The sequence below is a fragment of the Colossoma macropomum genome, unplaced genomic scaffold (genome assembly GCF_904425465.1).
Source record: "Colossoma macropomum unplaced genomic scaffold, Colossoma_macropomum, whole genome shotgun sequence".
NCBI classification, from domain to species: domain Eukaryota; kingdom Metazoa; phylum Chordata; class Actinopteri; order Characiformes; family Serrasalmidae; genus Colossoma; species Colossoma macropomum.
The window spans coordinates 10,968,386-10,986,373 of record NW_023494788.1 but is presented as its reverse complement, the minus strand read 5'-3'; the positions used below and the strand labels follow the sequence as shown (position 1 = coordinate 10,986,373).

General features: G+C 38.5%; 1 protein-coding gene across 2 annotated transcripts in view; it reads right to left on the bottom strand.

Annotated features, from left to right (window-relative positions):
* The window catches only part of adam19b (ADAM metallopeptidase domain 19b), a 39,381-nt gene that overhangs the window by 9,402 nt on the left and 11,991 nt on the right, over positions 1-17,988 (bottom strand). For both annotated transcript variants that reach the window (XM_036568422.1, XM_036568423.1), the window contains exons 4-8: positions 7,337-7,415; positions 6,877-6,953; positions 2,314-2,512; positions 1,593-1,652; positions 121-192 (exon numbers count right to left, since the gene is read on the bottom strand). In XM_036568422.1, the coding sequence (XP_036424315.1) occupies positions 121-192; positions 1,593-1,652; positions 2,314-2,512; positions 6,877-6,953; positions 7,337-7,415 (487 nt within the window). The remainder of the gene's footprint in view (positions 1-120; positions 193-1,592; positions 1,653-2,313; positions 2,513-6,876; positions 6,954-7,336; positions 7,416-17,988) is intronic.

Here is a 17,988-nt window from a genome sequence, read left to right as displayed (position 1 = left end):
GATGCAGAGAATAAAAAGTGCACACAGTCACTAAAAAAGAAGCCGAGAGGAAAGACAGGAAACTTCATGGTAGACACTACATAGCATATTCCAAAACCATGTGCAGCCTGCATAACTCACCTTGTCCACATAGTTAGCTGCCTCGAGCAGTTTGGCCTTGGTCTTCTGCAGGTCACGGCCATGTTTCACAAACTGCAATAGAGACAAAAAGGGGGTCAAAATGCCATTCTGACCTCAGAGGCCTCCCCGCCACAAACACACATACACACATCACAACGGCATAATTTAGGATGTGTGCCGTTAATATGGAGCCAGATGAATGATGAAAGGAAACAGGGCTCTATGATCATCTATGGCTGCACCACAGACTGAGTCATCAAACAGATAGTACTTCATTGCCTCACAGAAGCAAAACCAGACCCAGCTCACACTGGAGCTCTAGAACTGTTTACTCATTGTGTGGCATGAGCAAAAGATTCTAAGAGCCAGATTCATCAAAGATTTGCTATGTTTTTATCATTTAAATGGCATGATTGATGACTGTGGTGTGTCAAATGTTTCAGCAGATTGCTTTACTCATTTTGTTCCAGCACAGATGAGTTAAAGGCTTAAATGTTTCCCCTTACTTGTCTTTACTAGTCTTGGGCTGATAATTGATATAGATATCACAAAATGTTGGGGGGCATGTATTTTGTTTCTAGAGGCAAGGGACAAAGATGTACAAAGCTGCCTTTGTGCACCATTGTTGCAGGACTTATATTAATATTTTTTATCATTTGAAAGCATTAGTATCTCTTCTTTATTGTTAAGTCAGTTTTTTTTTTTTTACAAATTTTTCTAACAATGTACCATCACCAGCCCACAGTGCAGCATTGGCTGAGGATCACCAAAAGGTGTTTTGCGGCCGACCTGTGGTCTGTGGTTGAGAAAACTCTGCTCTACAGGGAACAAACTTAAATATGGCATTTTCTACTAATTTCAGGGCACAATTTCTATGTATTAGTTTAACATACTGCAAAATAATAAAACATAAAACATAATCGCAATAATTCTTCTGACAATAATTGTTTGTCTAAATTCACATTATTGTTCACCCTTTTTCTAATACAGTCAGTCAGCCAAGACATGCTTGGTGCCCAAAATTAACTTCTTTAGTTTTGCACCAGAGCTCAGAGGCTAATGTAGCTATCAAATAATGGAAGCTTATACACCACCGAATTCCATTCATCTTCATGCATTCGCACACTGGGTCCAGCTATGTCCAGTGCAGTAATAGCAATGCAGTGTGGAAAAAAGTAATGCAGTGCAACGTAAAAGAACAAAACTTTGGACACCAAACATGTCTTAGCTGACTGACCACATTTGGGGTAAGAGGAAAAACTATGTAAATGTCTTCATCAAACTATTCCTTTAATGAATCAGCTCCTAAATGGCTCCACTGGTATCTTGAATAGAGAAGCCTGACTGACAGGCTGCAATAAGAGAGGGGACAGTTCCCTAAAGATGACTGTAAGATAGCAGTGCATTTTATTATAGTTATAATGCTTTGTGGCTTTCATCACAGTGGTCCGTAATAAAGACTGTGCTTTCACCTCAGCATGATCAGCCACCAGCATCAGCTCCACGTACTTCGTACTCACATCTCTCCTTTTCTGTGAAGTGAAACCAGTGAAGAGAACAGGAAGGGCTGATTTTAAACACTTCTAAAGTTGAGGTGAGTCACTTACAAGACTTACAAGACATGATGCAAGAGGTCACCAAACGGGACATTTTCAGTGTATTTAATTGGTATAGGTGTTAGACAGCTTTCATTACTTGCTTTCAACTTTATTTAAAACCTCTTCACAGCATGGGCCTATATATAGGCCTACATACTCCTCACTCTCGTATCTATTTAACGCTATCTGACTCAATGTAATTGTTTGACAGCAGTTACTGAATAATTAATAGTAGTTACTGAATAAAAAATCTTAAGAAAAATAACAAAAATAGATTAATAATAGATTAATAATCAGCCCTAAAAAACAAACTAGTTCTTTTCATTCTTAAAGCGATAGTCTGGTGAAAAATCTAATTTACACAATTATATTATATACATATTCGAAATGTGACGTGTTGAATTTGCTTAAATTTGCTAAAATATATAACACATCAATACAATTTTGTGCTAGTTTACATTTGGCAACAATTCAACATAATATGTTTTATTCATGCAGAAAAGTAAATCCAGTGAATCACTGGTTTTCAGTGCAAAGACCTAGTACAGGAGCTTAATATGACAATTTGATAATATTTGATTAGCCATAACATTACCCTTTTGGCCTGGTGTGCCTGTGCAATCCCACCAATCAGCTCCTCCAACTTGTGTGTGTGATTCCGGTGGAGATGGCCACAGGTGCCGGTGTGCATCTTCAGTCTGTCAGTGCGGAACACGGCGTGGTCCTGCGAGACCGTGTGATTGACTAGAGGCTCGATCATGTAGGTTACACTGTGGTTCAGGCTTATCATGCCCCTGGAGATGGTACAAGACACCAAGTCAATGAGAGATTAGCATAAACTGGTGCACACTGACCTTAAACATGCACACAAAATACACACATACATTCACTCATGCACATATTGTCATAGACCTCTCAGAAGGACCACCGCAACTTAGATAAAGGGGTACTACAGTGTTTTTTGTGCCACTTCTGAATGGTTATATGGTCAATCACCATGAAAACTAATTTCCGCCGTACTTAGAAAAGAACTCCTATTACAGAAGCCAAGGGGCTTTCAGCACTTGCCCACAGGAGTCTATTGTAAGCATGTTTTGAGTGAATGAGTTTTCAGTTCTTTTTTGAGCAGAGGAAGGCATATTTCAAAAAAAGGGCATACATTTTAATGGACTGTATGCTACAGATCCAACAGATATTATCTGCTATGATCAAAAAACAGCAGTTTAGCATTTAGACTTAAGTCCGGCATAACTGACTGACTGTGGATCCTAGAAGAGCACATATGTGAAACAAGCTTAGTAGTGATTTATATATAATGACAGATCAGAATGCAGGTCAGTTCTGAGTAGAACTGCAGAAGTATTGAAAGTTCAATTCTTTTTCAATACTGTAATTTGACAAACATTTCAATACTCTAACTTTCAATACTTTCAGGTGTTTATTTATACAAACTATCTCCAGGTTTACGTTGTATTTAAATGACTCTTAATTAACTTACAGTACTCATTATATCTTTATTAGGCATATAACAATGCAACATGATCATACTGTATCAAATTGTATCACAGTGTATTGTTTCACAGTAGTATCATGACTAGTACTGTATGTTAGCCTGCAGCCAACCTATTTGCTTGTGGCTAGAGAGCATTAGATTGCGATACTATACAGCCCGTCTTTTGTTTCAGAATACTTTTACAACATTGAATGCTGTAATTAACTGAAATTTGAAACATTAACATATTAATGTAAGGCACGTTTTCAGCCACTCCTTATTTTAACTGATGCACTGATATGGGAATTCCGGGCCTATGCTGATATCTGCTATTTTTCATGTATGCATCTGCTGATGTTGATATATAAACATTTCTAAAATTTGGAAATTGATACTAAATCTACTTGAATTTGCCATCTAGCAACATGTGACACGTATTTGCAGAGAGATATAAATGCCGAACCAGAGTTTCTCAACTGAGGTAGGCCCTGGGCCAGTACTGGGAGTCAGCCAGTGGTCTGTAGTGGGGTTGCCCTTTGTCATTAAATCAGTCAAAAAACAAATGCCTTAGTAGTGATAAAGAAAAGTAAACGTTTTCAAACAGTAAACAACAGCCCTGCAACAAAGGTGCACAAAGCAGCTATTTTTTTCCGTTGCCTTGGAAAACAAAATACACCCCCTGAATTTTAAATTGAGTTCAGTAAATACATAATCAAATATCAGTTTCACATATCTGTCAAATCTAAACATTGGTCCATTAGTGATATTTTTAAAGCAAATATCTGTCAATACTGATATGATTCCAATAACATTGTGCATCCCTACTTAATTTTGCTGTATTGAAAAACTGTATCAAATCCAGCCACCACTGTATCGAAATCTGAATAGAATCACATTCTGTGAATCGCTACACCCCTAATCTTTATAGAGGATGATATGCTTCCTGATGAGGCGAGAAAGCTGGAGTATAAAGTTCAATTGATGGCAAGCTAGGGTTTACAGAACGTACATCTAGGTCACTTAAGCAAAAACAGACTGCACTGCTCCCAGAAGAGTGCTGTGCTGCTCCAGTGGCTTCCAAACTACACACACACACACACACACACACACAAACAGATGTGCACACACACACACACATACAAGAAGGAAGCAAACTGAAAAAAAAAGATTGCAGATGTGCAGTCGTTGGACGGTGAGCATAAACAAAACGCTACAGAATGTAAACAATCTGGCAGGACAAACACATTCACAGACAGCAGAGAAAGCACATAAACACCACAGACATACACACACAAGATAAAAAGAAATAAATCTATAAAACATGCAGAAATACAGACGCTCACATCCTAATACACCCACACAAGAGAGCTCTCTGAGTTTAGGTATAGTCTGCAGCTGCAAAAAGCATCTGGATGGCTGTGTGTGTGGAAGAGCCTCCCACAGCTTGAATCTTGCCATTCCCCAGTTCTGAAGGGCTGCACTGACTGTTCAATTCCAGAAGATGCCCATTAATTTGTAAATGTATTCAACCCGCCCCTTCCCCAGTGGTAGTAACAATGCAGTATCAGTCAAAGCGAGCCTGTTCTGCTGCCATTTGTCTCCTCAGAAGAACCCAGGCAGGAAGCTGGCTCTCCACAGGACACACAGAGCACGGAACAACACTCCATACATGCCCTGTCAGCCCACTCAGAGCCGCACATCCAGCCACACTCGCATGCGCTGAACCCTCTGAACTCAAACATGCTAAGAGCGGGGATGACCCAGAAACAACTGCTGCTCATACTGCAGCTCTGATTTACTGCAAGATTTGCACAATTTCTTGGCTCGTGCAAAAGCAGTGACATGAGTGCTCAGTTATGTGAATATATATTTGAATTATGCTGGAATTTTACAGGCTAATGTAACCAGTCACTCTGAAAAATAAACTTCCAAACATGTTCTTTAGAGCTTTGTCATAGACGAACCACTTTTGATTCCCTAAAGAACCTAATCTTTGCAGAACTGAAAGGCTGTTGCTTCTGAGTGTTTTGAGTTGACAGGTTTTCAGTTCTTTTCTAAAAACAAGTGTCTAAATTATTTTCGATGGTGAGCGACTGTACACTACCAATGCAGCAGACAGAACTTGGGTTGAAAAACACTGGCGTACTCACTTACAGAACCGTCTTCTGAAAGGTTCTTTGAGGAACCAAAAGTGGTTCTTCAACGGAACCTTTATTTTTAAGGAATTTGGCTACATCACAATTTAAAGCTAAGCAAAGCTACTTTTCAAGTTTAAATATAGAGATAGTATGTCAAAATGGAATTTCCCTCCAACAGCAGTATGTCATGATGAATGCATCACCTCATCTGGGTGTGGCTCCCACTTGACCTCCTGTTAGAGTGATGTCTGACTCTGCGTGGGGTTTGTGGTTATACCAAACAAGTTTTTTTGGAGTGATGTCACAAAAAACCCACTTTCCGTTTCCTATCAATGGACCTATCAATGGACAGGTATTTAAAGAATCATTTTTGTAAATGAGATGTGCGAGCATGAAAAACCTTTACAGGAGTCTACAGAGTTTACAGAACCTCCACATAATATTAAAGGATTCATAATGATACCAGAGGTCATCAATTCAGGTCCTGGAGGCCAGCGTCCATGTGTTTCAGCAGGATGATTTCCCTGCTCAAACACCAAATAAACCAGGCAATTTACAAATTAGTTGAATCAGGTGTGTTTTGTCAGGGAAACACAAACTGGACCTTCAATACCAATTAGAGTTTATTTTCCCTATACTCTTACACCCAAGCCAAGAACCACTTTTAACAATGTAAGGAGCAGATTTACTGAAGGAGGCACACATTACTGACAGTCTACTGACACTTGTACTGGTGGGGGTGGCCCATTTAGTTAGTTATCTACTAAGAACGTCCACATATGTTTATCCTTCTCTGATTCTACCCTCAAAGGTACAATGGTGGTTTTAAGGTACAATTCTGTACCTAAAATAAGTTTTCCAGGTGAAAAGTACATACTTGTACCTTTTCATAACCTAATGTTTTAAAACAGAACAATAAAATAAAAAGCCTGGAGATGAGACAACTTAGAAAACATAATTTCAATGAATTATGGTACAATTATGTTTCCTGACTAAAGGTACTGAGATGTACCCTTGAGATTAAGAATAGAATTTTACAAGCATTTCTTTCCACTGAAAATAAATAAATGCGTTAGAATCTTTTTCTCTTTCTGAGCTCCAACAGTGGAAGCCATATTAGCACCAAAAGCAAGACAAACTTTTCACGGGCATTAAGAAGCACACAATCAGTATTTACTCCGTCTTGGTAAATTGGAATAGGTATTATTATAAAAATCTACTCCCAGTAGTTTGTGCTTTGAGAGGGAAATTCCTAGAATGCAAATGCAATGAGACTAAAGCACGAAAAAGCAGTGTATGCCCCTCTGATCTTTCGATGGGATCTAAAGTGCTACTGTGTCTATTTAGTAGACTGACTGAAACAGTCAATGCCAAAAGAGAGTTTGCAACAGTGCAAAACAGCAGTGAATCTGCCCCTAAATATGATAATCCTGTGGAAATTCAGGAGCGTTTGGCTGAAGATCTGTTGCAGAGGCTGAACTGTCATGTGTGCGTGACTGCATTATAGTATAGTAGTTCTGGTTCTTACCTGAATCCAGCACAGGTGCTAAGAACAACGCTGGAATCCGGTACTCCTTTAACGGCACCATGGTAATAACAGTGCTCCTGAAAGAACAAAGCAACAGTGCAACCTTAGTTCAGGCTCAGCATTAAAAACCTCTGGGTTATATTTTCCTGTCTAACACTCAAGGAGAGTGATTCAAAATATGCAACTGTGTTTATAATAAAAGATAATACAAATGTCCGGCACTGAAATTTGAGATATAAAGGCTATCCATCAACCAAGGGGATGCTCTCTTCTCTCAGTGTTCATACCCTATCACTGGATTTAAAAGCACTGATAAGAACATTACAAATGGTCTTTTCCAGAGTTGTGTTGAGACTCTATCACGTGATAATCAATACAACATAAGATGTTCATTTATTATGAGCAGGTCTTCATGAATACCATCTGCTGTGCGTAGTTTTGGAACAGCTCCTGTACTCACCCTGTTGGATGGGCTGGAGAACTGGCGGGCTCCGTTTGAACTGTACCATATCTCCTGATAATCGGGGGCCAACAGCTCCCTTAAATACACAAAGACAAAAAAAGAATATGGATTAATACTGCACATTTAACTATATGTCTGCACCTAATCCTTATGTTAAGCATTGTTAATACTGGCACACCCTCCATCTCTCTCTGAAAGGAGGAATATAAACATGTCACGACTGTTGCTACTCCTCTTCTGAAGTCTGCTCTGAAGTAAATGAGGGTTTGATCCATATTAGGTGCAGGTTTCTGGATTTCACTGACTGGAAGATCTCTTTAATTATCTAATGTGTTCTAGGAGTATTTCTGGATGAGAAAATGGCAGAGTGCGGTACTGCACTCCTCTCTAATGGCTCCAAGCTCATAAAACATTCATTGTTACAAAACAGAGAAGCAGTGGAAGCTATTCAAGGGAGGAAAGCTGCAAGATGTAGATTAGTTAGCATTTTTTTTCATTTGTTTAAGATGAACTTGCTTCATTCAAATGTGTACATCAGATCCATATGCATTAAAATATATTACATCAACACAATTATTACCAAAATATTACACAATTAAAGACAAAATATGTTTCTGTAATGTATTTGATTTGACTAGAAAAAAACAGGTTTGAGGAATTTGGCTGCAACACACTTTAAAGGTAAGCAAAGATCTACAGATAGAGTTAGTGTGACAAAAAAAGAGTTGAGCAAGTTCAGCAGTATGTCATGATGATTGCATCACTTCATCTGTGGGTGGCTCCCACTTATTCTTCTGTATTTAGAATAATGTTTGACTCTGAGTGGGATTTGTGGTTATACCAATAAAGTTTTTTTTGGAGTGCTGCCACAAAAGAACCACTTTTGGTTTCCTAAAGAACCTATTAATGGACAGGTATATAATTCACAGAACCTTCATATAATGTAAAATGACGAACAACGATACCAGAGGTCATCAATCGACCACTGAAATTGTTTCTGTAATACATGTGATGCATTTTGTGCAGTCAAAGGAAAACAAGTGAAAAAATAGGAGTTTCCAAAACACGAGGTCGAAGAATTGTTAAAAGATACAGACAATGTGGGACTCCATACTAACTGTGCAAGCCCTGGTAGGACACCAAAACTGTTACTATCAGATAAACAGCACTTAAAGCTTTCATCTGTGAGAGAGAGGAGAAAATCAAGCTCCACTCTTACTACAGATCTGAAAAAATCCACAGGTGTTTCTGTTCATCCTTCCACTGTGAGAAGACAACTCAACACTATGCGTCTGAAAGGATGTGTAGCTGTCAAGAAAAATAAATAGTCAAAAAGAAAAAAACTCTAGAACTCCAAAACTGGATATCTGAGATGTGTACTAAGGTTTTTGGGCCTTTTAGAGCCACGTCTACCATGTCAGTCAAAGGTGAAGAAACAGTGCAAATTTGGGGTTTTATAACAACATCTAGAGTTGATTTTGACTGAAGGCATTAAGAGTACAGATGAGTACAAGCAAATTTGAATGCATCATACTCTACCCACTGGAAAACATTTGATTAGGAAATTCATTATACAGCAACGACCCCAAGCACTCTGCGAAAATCAAGACAGGCTTCTCCCAAAGAAGCTGCTGGTGTTCTCATAACAACAGACTGACCACACCAGAGCCCAGAACTCAGCATCACTGAACGTGCTTGGAGTTTTTCTGAGTGTGAGTAGCAGGAAATACAACCAACTTCTAAGACTGAACTTTGTGTTTACAAGAAGCATGGGAAAACATCTCTGCATATTTCTTTGAAAAACTGAAAGAAAGTCTCTCAAAAAGAATGAACGCTGTAATAAAGGCAAAAGATGGACACACTAAATACTGAAAAATGTGATATGTCTACTTGTTGGGGCTTCTGTGCAATTTTCTGCTGATTAATAAATAAATAACTTGTACTTAATGGCCATTTTAACTGGAAATTAAATCAAAGAAATGGTGGTTTCTGACTTTAGTGCTATACTATAAATAACGTATGCATTTCAATCAAACATAGTCCATGCATTACTTTCTTCAGAGCAGGATTTCACTTTTTAAAGCATTTTTGAATGAGAAATAGTTCAAATATTTTACTTTTACTCTTCTATGGATCTTCAAACTGTGTCCTCTTAGAGGTTCATTGAGCTGTACTATAGTTCACACCCTGCTCTCACTCTGTCACTCAAGAACACTGCGTCAGTCCCATAAATGGCTTTGCACTTTGAATTTAAGCTGATGCCAGGCCTACAGTACTCTGTTACAGTGTGGATCACAGCCTCACAGCAGAAAGCAGAGTACCTTTACTTTAGCACTGACTGTAACACTAACATACTGAAATAGTTTCTTGAAGAAATATTTATTCTACTACTGTATTACAGATCTGAAGTGCAGTCTTTTGGTTCTACCAGGTCAGTAAGCAGACTTGGCAGTGTCTCAGCTGCAGTCTAGACAGAGAGCAAACTATGCTGCCGGTTTACAGTTTAGCTCTTCCTGGGTAGGAGGAAGGTTACAAGGAGCAATACTGTTTTCTCAACAATGCCAATTCCTATTGCTAATAATCTGTTTTACAAATCCTCATGTTTTACAAAAGTCATTTTCAGCATTATTTCAGGCATTCTAGTGATGTACAAATGAAGACCCAGTTTTCCTTAGCTGATCAAACAGACAGGGATTCTCGCAGTGGGGGCAACGTCAAGAATAACTACCTCCGTCCTCACCAAAATAACTGTTTAGGATTTCAGTGGCCGGGGTGGGGCTGGTGGTATGCACAACACTGATCTCCTGCACTGTGAGTTATCTCCACACACAGCAGCCTCATCTGAAAGGTTAAATATCTAGACGTACTCCAACTGGATGATACCACAAGCCTGGTAGAACTACATGGATATTTGCCCATATAATATAATCTTACATGGATTTACCTGCAATATAAGGTTTGTATGCATCACAGTCCTGAGTACTGAGGATTACTGAATCAAACAGTATTTTATATTTAAAAGTTTGGAATCTATCACGGCCCCCGGTTCTCATTTGGACTTTCATTCTGTTACTCCACTTCCCAGAATCCCTCAGTTTGTCACATAACTCCATCAATCAATCACAAACCAGATCTCAGTCACCTGAATATTGATTACCATCCCCTGTTTTTCTTTGTATATAAGTTTGTCTGTTTGCACTCTTTGTGAAGTATTGCCCCTGACCAATCAGTGCATACCAAGCCGTTCTTTGTTCGATTGCTGTCCCGTTTATGACCTTGCTTTGTTTTCTCGTTGCTGATTCTTGGACTTGTCCTTTTGGCTTAGTCTGCCTGTGTGTTTGCTTTTTGGTTGTGACCCTTGCTTGTTTACCTGACTCTATTATCATCTTCACCCATGTATTGTATTTGGTTAATCTGGTTGCTGACCTGGTCTGGAGTTAACCCTGTTACTTCAGTTCATTCTCCTCTTAATAAACCTTACGGTTTATCTTTTATTCATGAGCGTCTAATTCGTCAACCCAGAGTTACAGAATCACATTATATTAATTATATTAATCATTTGTATCTTGCAGAACTGTGCAAAAGTCGGAAATGCTTATCATTTGTTTAATTACTAGTCAAAATGGCCATAATGTCTCCCGAAAGGAAAATATGTTAAAAAACTGGAGTTCATAAAATTATTAAAAAATATAGATAAAATGGCACTCTAACAACCATGTGAGTCCTGGTAGACCACCAATCACCAAAAGTGTCACCTTCAGATAAACAATACTTGAAGCTTTCATCTTTGAGAGAAGGAACCTGCTGGTGTTCTCAGAACAATGGACTGACCACCACAGAGTCCAGACCACAACATCACTGAATGTGTTTGGAATTATTTGGATTGTGAGAAGCAGAAAATGCAACCAACTTCTAAGACTGAACTTTGGAAGTGTGGAAAAATATCCCAGCAGATTTTTTTGAAAAACTGAAAACGAGTCTCCTGAAAACAATGGAAGCTGTAATAACGGCAAATACTGAATACATTAAATACTGAAAAATGTGATATTATATTTAGTTGCTGAGGCCATTCTGACTGGAAATCAAATTTGGGTCGCACAGAACTTTATACACAGTCATTACTTACATAATGTAGGTTTAGACATTATAAACTGGATATTTGAATCTTTTATTCAATATTTCAAGTTTAAAAATAACAAGAAGTTATTACATGATAGATAGAATAATATGCTAATAGTCTACTTCTCCCAAAAAGAATTGTCTCGCCTGAACCATCTGGCCTAAATTTTGATCACCACTTTTTAAGGTCTTAATTTTGTTTGACAGCTTCCTACTAACATATCAGAACCATTTTATTCACTTATCTGCATCCCAAATGGTTTCATATTATTATTGAACAGTTTACAGTCAATAAGTTGAGTTAACAACAAAACGAGGAAAAATCTCTCATTCTCATTCTCAATCTCTCATTCACAAATAAACTGCTGTTCAAAACTCAACAGGTCAACTGCTAAATTTGACAAATAGAGTTTCTCCATTAAGCAGACAGATCCACCCAGAGCAGAGGGGATATTTATGGCTCCATTATTTACTGTTGACACTGCTGCACCTCCCACACACACAGGCAGTGGGTCTGTAGGGCAGGCTGAGTGAATGGTGACTGCTCAGTGTCAGGCAGGAGCTCTGTCTCTCTGTGTTTATACTGGAAACTCTTAACAATGCTCTGGACACAGTCCAGACCCACTGGGCTGCGACCCCATGACCATCACACAGGAACACCCGCACCGCTGCACCTCCTGAGGCCACATGGGATACTACCTAATCAGCTCATCCCTGCCTCCTCTAGGCTCAGGAGAAGTGCAATAGATGCTCAAAATGAAACGTGTTTATGATGTGGGACCAGTTACCATTATCCGAACGCAAATCCAAACAGCTCTAAAAGAAATGACGATGCTGTTCCCAGCACAGCATAGAAGGTTAACTTTGGTCGTCCTCAGATGGGCAGTGAGCCTGGAAATGACATCAGCACCTGAGCACCCACTCGGCCACAGCCATAAATAGCTTTATGGTGCACTAACGTTAGAGACTGCATGATTAAATGCTTCTGGGTGAGTGCTGACAGTCGGCTGCAAGGACATGCTGGCACAACGACAATGCATGCAGGGACATGAATGTCCAGGAATGTTCAAGGGACTTCCCCTTGAATGTAGTCGATCAATGAAGACATGTTAGGTGTTAAAAGTTTGCTTTTTTAGTTTTGCACTGTTTGCAAGGCTAATGTAGCTAGCAAGCAATGGAAGCTTATACCCCACCAATTAGTATCATACAAACTGCCTAAATCATAACTGCCTGTTAAAGGCAAACTCCTAAATCATAACTGCCTGCTAAAGGTAAACTCCAGCCAAAAAGAAAAATTTCTTTGCTACATCTGTTGTAAATATGCTTATTTGCAATGTCCTATCAGCCTCTAGAGTGAGTTTTTCCAGTTTAAAGGCTAGGAATTTCTGATGTATCTTGAAGGTGGGAGGAGGTTTTGAAAAACTTCTAAAAGTTTTTGGTGGCAGTTTTAATGATATATTGTTATATCATTTTATGATGGGGTGGGCAATATGGCAAAAACAATGTATCATGATAGTTAAAGACATTTTTACGATACACGATACGTAACTATTCCGACACACAATGCACTACATTTAAAAACTGCCACCAAAAACTTTTTATTCCACACTGCACTGGCCTAAATCAGGGTTAAACAGGACTAACTGTGTGCTTTGTACTGAACCATGCATTTGGTCAGTGTTCTTTAACCACTGATGATATTTATAATATTCTCAGAAAAGCATACTGCTTTTCACAAAATTTATCACAATAATGATAAAATATCATCACTTCTAGCCATAAAGCTAACATGACTGCTAGGATGCCAAATATAACTGTAATAAACGTTTTTAAACGTATATTACAATGAAAAGAAAAGATTATTCAAATGGCAGAAATGACGCATTAGATGAGGAGGACAACAAACTAAAAGTTAAACTTATATTTTACCTCATTTTGTCTTGTTATGAAAATGGTAGAAAACATTCTGGCATTTATTTTGTGCTGAATTAAGGTAGGATTTGCAGTTTTCTTTTCAATTTTATTTGATGACCGAGACACTAATGCTAGCTTAGTAGTATTTCTTAGCCTATAGATCAGTGGCTGGACTAGCAGTGATTGGTTGACACTACAGAGATACTGCATGATAGGCATTGTAGTAAGAGAACACTGATGAACAAAGTATTCTGTCTAAATGATGAGGCTGAGAGATAAATGCTGAGCTACAGAATACGGCATAACATGATAAATGACCAATTTAATTAGTTTTGCTCATGTATATATAAAACACTGTTATTTAAGAAACGGACAAAGGGATGTTGCCTAGCAAAAACAGTAGTAGCGGCCATCTTGAAGATGGCTTTCGTTCATTTTTATAGACAACATAACCTTTTCTAAGATACTTCAAGGCTAAGAGATTTCATTTAATACTGCATTAAGCTGTCAGAGTGACTAGCTGTGCCCTTGTCCTGATAAATAGAGAATAAATACAGTTTTGCAATACATTCGGTCTCCAACATGGAACACTGTAACTGTCTGCATCTGCAACATACAAAGAAAGAAGACCCTGCCATCTTATCTTGTCACCACAGCAGTGTCCCTCTCTGCGGTCATTCTGCTCCTAAGGGCATGGAAATGGTTTGTGATCTGGGGCCAGTATGGAGGGCAGTGGGGCAAAGCGCTGTGGAACAGTTCTGATGTAATCCCCTCCAGCAGCACCACTTAAACAATGGCCATCTATTGAAGCCATCACATCACAGACAACGCCGGCTCTCAGCCATCAGCAGAATGACCCAGGGCGGACGCTATATCAGGCCTGGCTGGCAAACAGCCGCTGGCACATGGTGAGAATGGTACATGACAATTAACTGACGGAGGCTCAGCATGATGTCACTGACCTAAAGGCACAGAAGGACAAGAAATGGGAGTGTGGAAGTGGTCTCATTGACTTACATATTGTAGAGGTCAGGGATGTAAAATGCATCGATGATGTCTAAAGGTGGCAGTTCAACTGCAAGGATCAATTATAATTACATTTATATATTTATTATAACTCTATAAAAGATTTAGTAAGTCGGTCAGTAAACTGCAGAAGGTAGCCTCTCAGAAAACTGGCAGTTTGTACAAGGAATGTGTAAAACACGGATCAAGCTGATGGCGCATTTCTGTGCATTTTTAATTACAGTTGTAAATCTTTTAAGAGGCTTTATTTTACAAATTCTTGCTGTTGTAACAAAACCTTTTTGAATTCATAACTAATGAACTAAGGAAATAATAAGAAGTAACAATGTGTGTTAATGGAACAAGACTTTTAACATAATTTAGGACCTTTTCTATTGACCAATTCATCATAAAGAGCTCACACAGTGTACAAATGGGGCTTTTAAATGGTGTAAAAAACAATAAAAAGCTTTTCTTATGATAGTGATGATATATATGTCTAACTTTACAAATGTAGAACAGACCCTAATTAACACTGTAAAATATAAGACAACGTTGTATTTACAAAATCTTTTTTTGTGTCTCAAAAGATTCAGTGTGCTGCTTTTATTATATCATGTATTTTATTTTATTTTATTTTACTACTGTGTAAATAGCTCTTCAAGCCACATTTGTGTATTAAGTACATTTAATCAGTCAGAATTGCACAAAAAATGTAATCAAATCTTAACTGTAATAAAAGATGCAGAAATCTTTAGCTTCTGAACAATGAAAAACTCTACAAGTTAGAATAGGATTCAATCACAGATGCCTGTTGTATCTGTAAGGCAGAGTTAGAATGCAGACATAAAAAAACACCGGATCTAGTTTAACAGTCATGCATACAAAATAAACATCATTTGAAATGAATAATTCACTCTTAATGTAGGTATTTTGACAAAAACTGAGGTCACTAAGTTAAATGGGCCTTTTGCCAACATTCTCTAATGCAGCATCACAACAGCAGCTACAACACTGCATTTGTGGGTGGAGCACGGATAGAAAAGTTGACTGACAGGGGCTGTGCATGACGTCACTGACCTACAGACACAGAAAGAAAAATGACAGGAGGGGATCTGGGGGGGGTTGTTCTTGTCATACATATAGTAGAAATGCTGCTAATACTGGGCGAACGATTGACTAGGCTTTGTAAGTGACACCCTGACAGAGGCTTCAGCCACGCCAGCACTCCCTTCTCCCTAGAGAGGCATGCCATAAAGCACACACGCACAAAAATAGCTCTCTGTATTACAGGATAGGCCTCGCAGGCTTACAGTATGTCTACTAATGCTGATGGCAGCAGATTAAGAGGCTCTCCTGATAAAGCTACAGTGTGCAACACATACCAGTGTAGCAGCAGCACGAGGTACAATCAGAAGCAAAGCTGCCTGTTACAAGCCAGGCTGTTCCACAGTTTCTCAATGAGCTGATCTAGATTTTTTATCTAGTTTTTGCTTATAAGTAAAGAATATCTGTCATTATACTCTTACTGTGAAACTGCTGCTATTTGTGGGTCCATGTCATGCAAATTACAGCATTACTCCAACCAATCATTTCCTTCATCATCATTATAAGGCCTGTCATTAACATTTTTTAACTTACAATGGAAAAAAGATGCAAAAAGATTTCTGTCCAAGTAATTCTGGACCATTTCTACCAGCTGTCCACCAGCAATTTTCACAAAATGTAAAGAAACAAAAAAAATCCCACAAAAATAAAGATATGAAGTTTTGTTCGGAACACAACAATATGTAAATGACCACTGTTCTGATTGGTTGGCGTATATTTTGCCTGGCACAAAAAGTAGTCTGTGCTGAAACACTCCTTATAACTTCAGTGTGAATGGGTGGCCCAAACCACTGCAGGCTGAATAGTAGGGGTGCAATGATTATTCAACTTAGTCGACTAAAATCAATGACCAAATCAGTTAGCAACTAATTTAATAGTCAATTAGTTGGTGACGTCATTACGTATCTTTCTCATTAGGAATGTTTTGACATTACGGCTTACTGAAGAGTTAACCAAGGGCAATGGCAGACAGCAAAATTAGATTTAAAATGTAAATTCAAATTGATTTTTTATTTACTTGATTAAGGGAAAACTGATTTAGTTTCGCTGTATTTTATCGCTGTCCCTTTACTTGGTTTTAAATTTGACAGGAAAAAGATATTGGAGTTTTATTTATCTTTTGTATTAGCAGGAAAGTTCATTAAAACAGTAAATTTTTGAGTAAGTTATTCATCTTTATTGTCTTCATTGTTAGCAAATGCATAAAACAACCTCAAGTTAAATGTAACTTGCAACAGTGTATTAAATTTTTAATATTTGAATATTGAAAAACTGTATTGCATAGTCTCTTCTGAGGGTCTCTGATTTACCACCTTTCATAAAAACCAATGTCACTGATCACAGCAATGCACCTGGGTTCATCCTATCAGAGTAAGGTGTGTGGTGAGGTGTTAGGGGCTTATGCTCATCTTTGAATCAAAAATTACATTAAACTTGAAAATATATGTATGACATTACAGCCCTGATTTCAATTCGTCTACTGATCATGAAATTTTAACACAATATAAAATGCAGCAGGCATTTTTAAAATAATTGCATAAAAATGCAAAAAAATAAAATTCATGACAGTTACAATGTGCCTTATTTTAAAAATATAACTATACTGACCCAAACGAATCCTACAAACATAAGGTGGGCAACATACTCATAAAATATTTCTGTGTTTCAGAACATTTAGATGGGCCTTTCCATTTTATTGTTCTGAAATCTTTTCTTTACGCCTGTCTGTATTCTTTTCTTTTCTTTCCTTCTTTGAGAAGCACATTAAGCACATATGTCACCCCACTGAAGCGTCAGATGAAAGGAGCTGATTTTGTATGCATGCAGGTCCGTGCAGCTGGAGCAGAGCCAGACGGCGCACAGATTGAGTGTGTTTGAGACGCGGCGGTTTAGCAAGAGCTGAGACAAAGAGCACAGTTTAACACGGGTGGGGTGGGGGGCAAGGGGGAGGGGGTCTGATGCTGCTGCAGGGTCAGCAAGCAACATTCTCCACCAGCACTGAATGACATCACTCTGAACAGAGGAAGAGAGAAGGGAGGGGGCTGTATAACAGAGAGAGATGAAATATGATCAATGAATAAATGAAATGGAGACTGTGAGCAAAGAGGAGGAAGGGGTGGGGAGAGAGACAGAGGGGGGTAGATAAAGAGAGAGTGAGAGGATATTCAGATAGTGAGAGCGAAAAAAGGTGAGGGAGAGAGAGAAAAAGAGAGAATGTGAAAAGAGAGAAGAGAGAGACAGAAATAGGAAAAAAGGAAATAAGAAAGAGTGAGAAAAGAGAAAGTGAGAGACGGAAAGAGAGATAGGTAGAGAGGGAGGGAGAAAGAGGAAGAGATAGAGAGAAAAAGAGAGAACAGAGAGAGAAAGCAGAAGAATAGCGGTAGAGAGCAAAAGGAGAGAAAGAGCAAGAGAGAGAAAGAAAAAAGAGAAAGAGAAAAAGAGATAGAGAAACAAAGTTGAACCAAAGAGAGAGGGACAAAAAAGATAAAAAGAGAGAGGAAAGG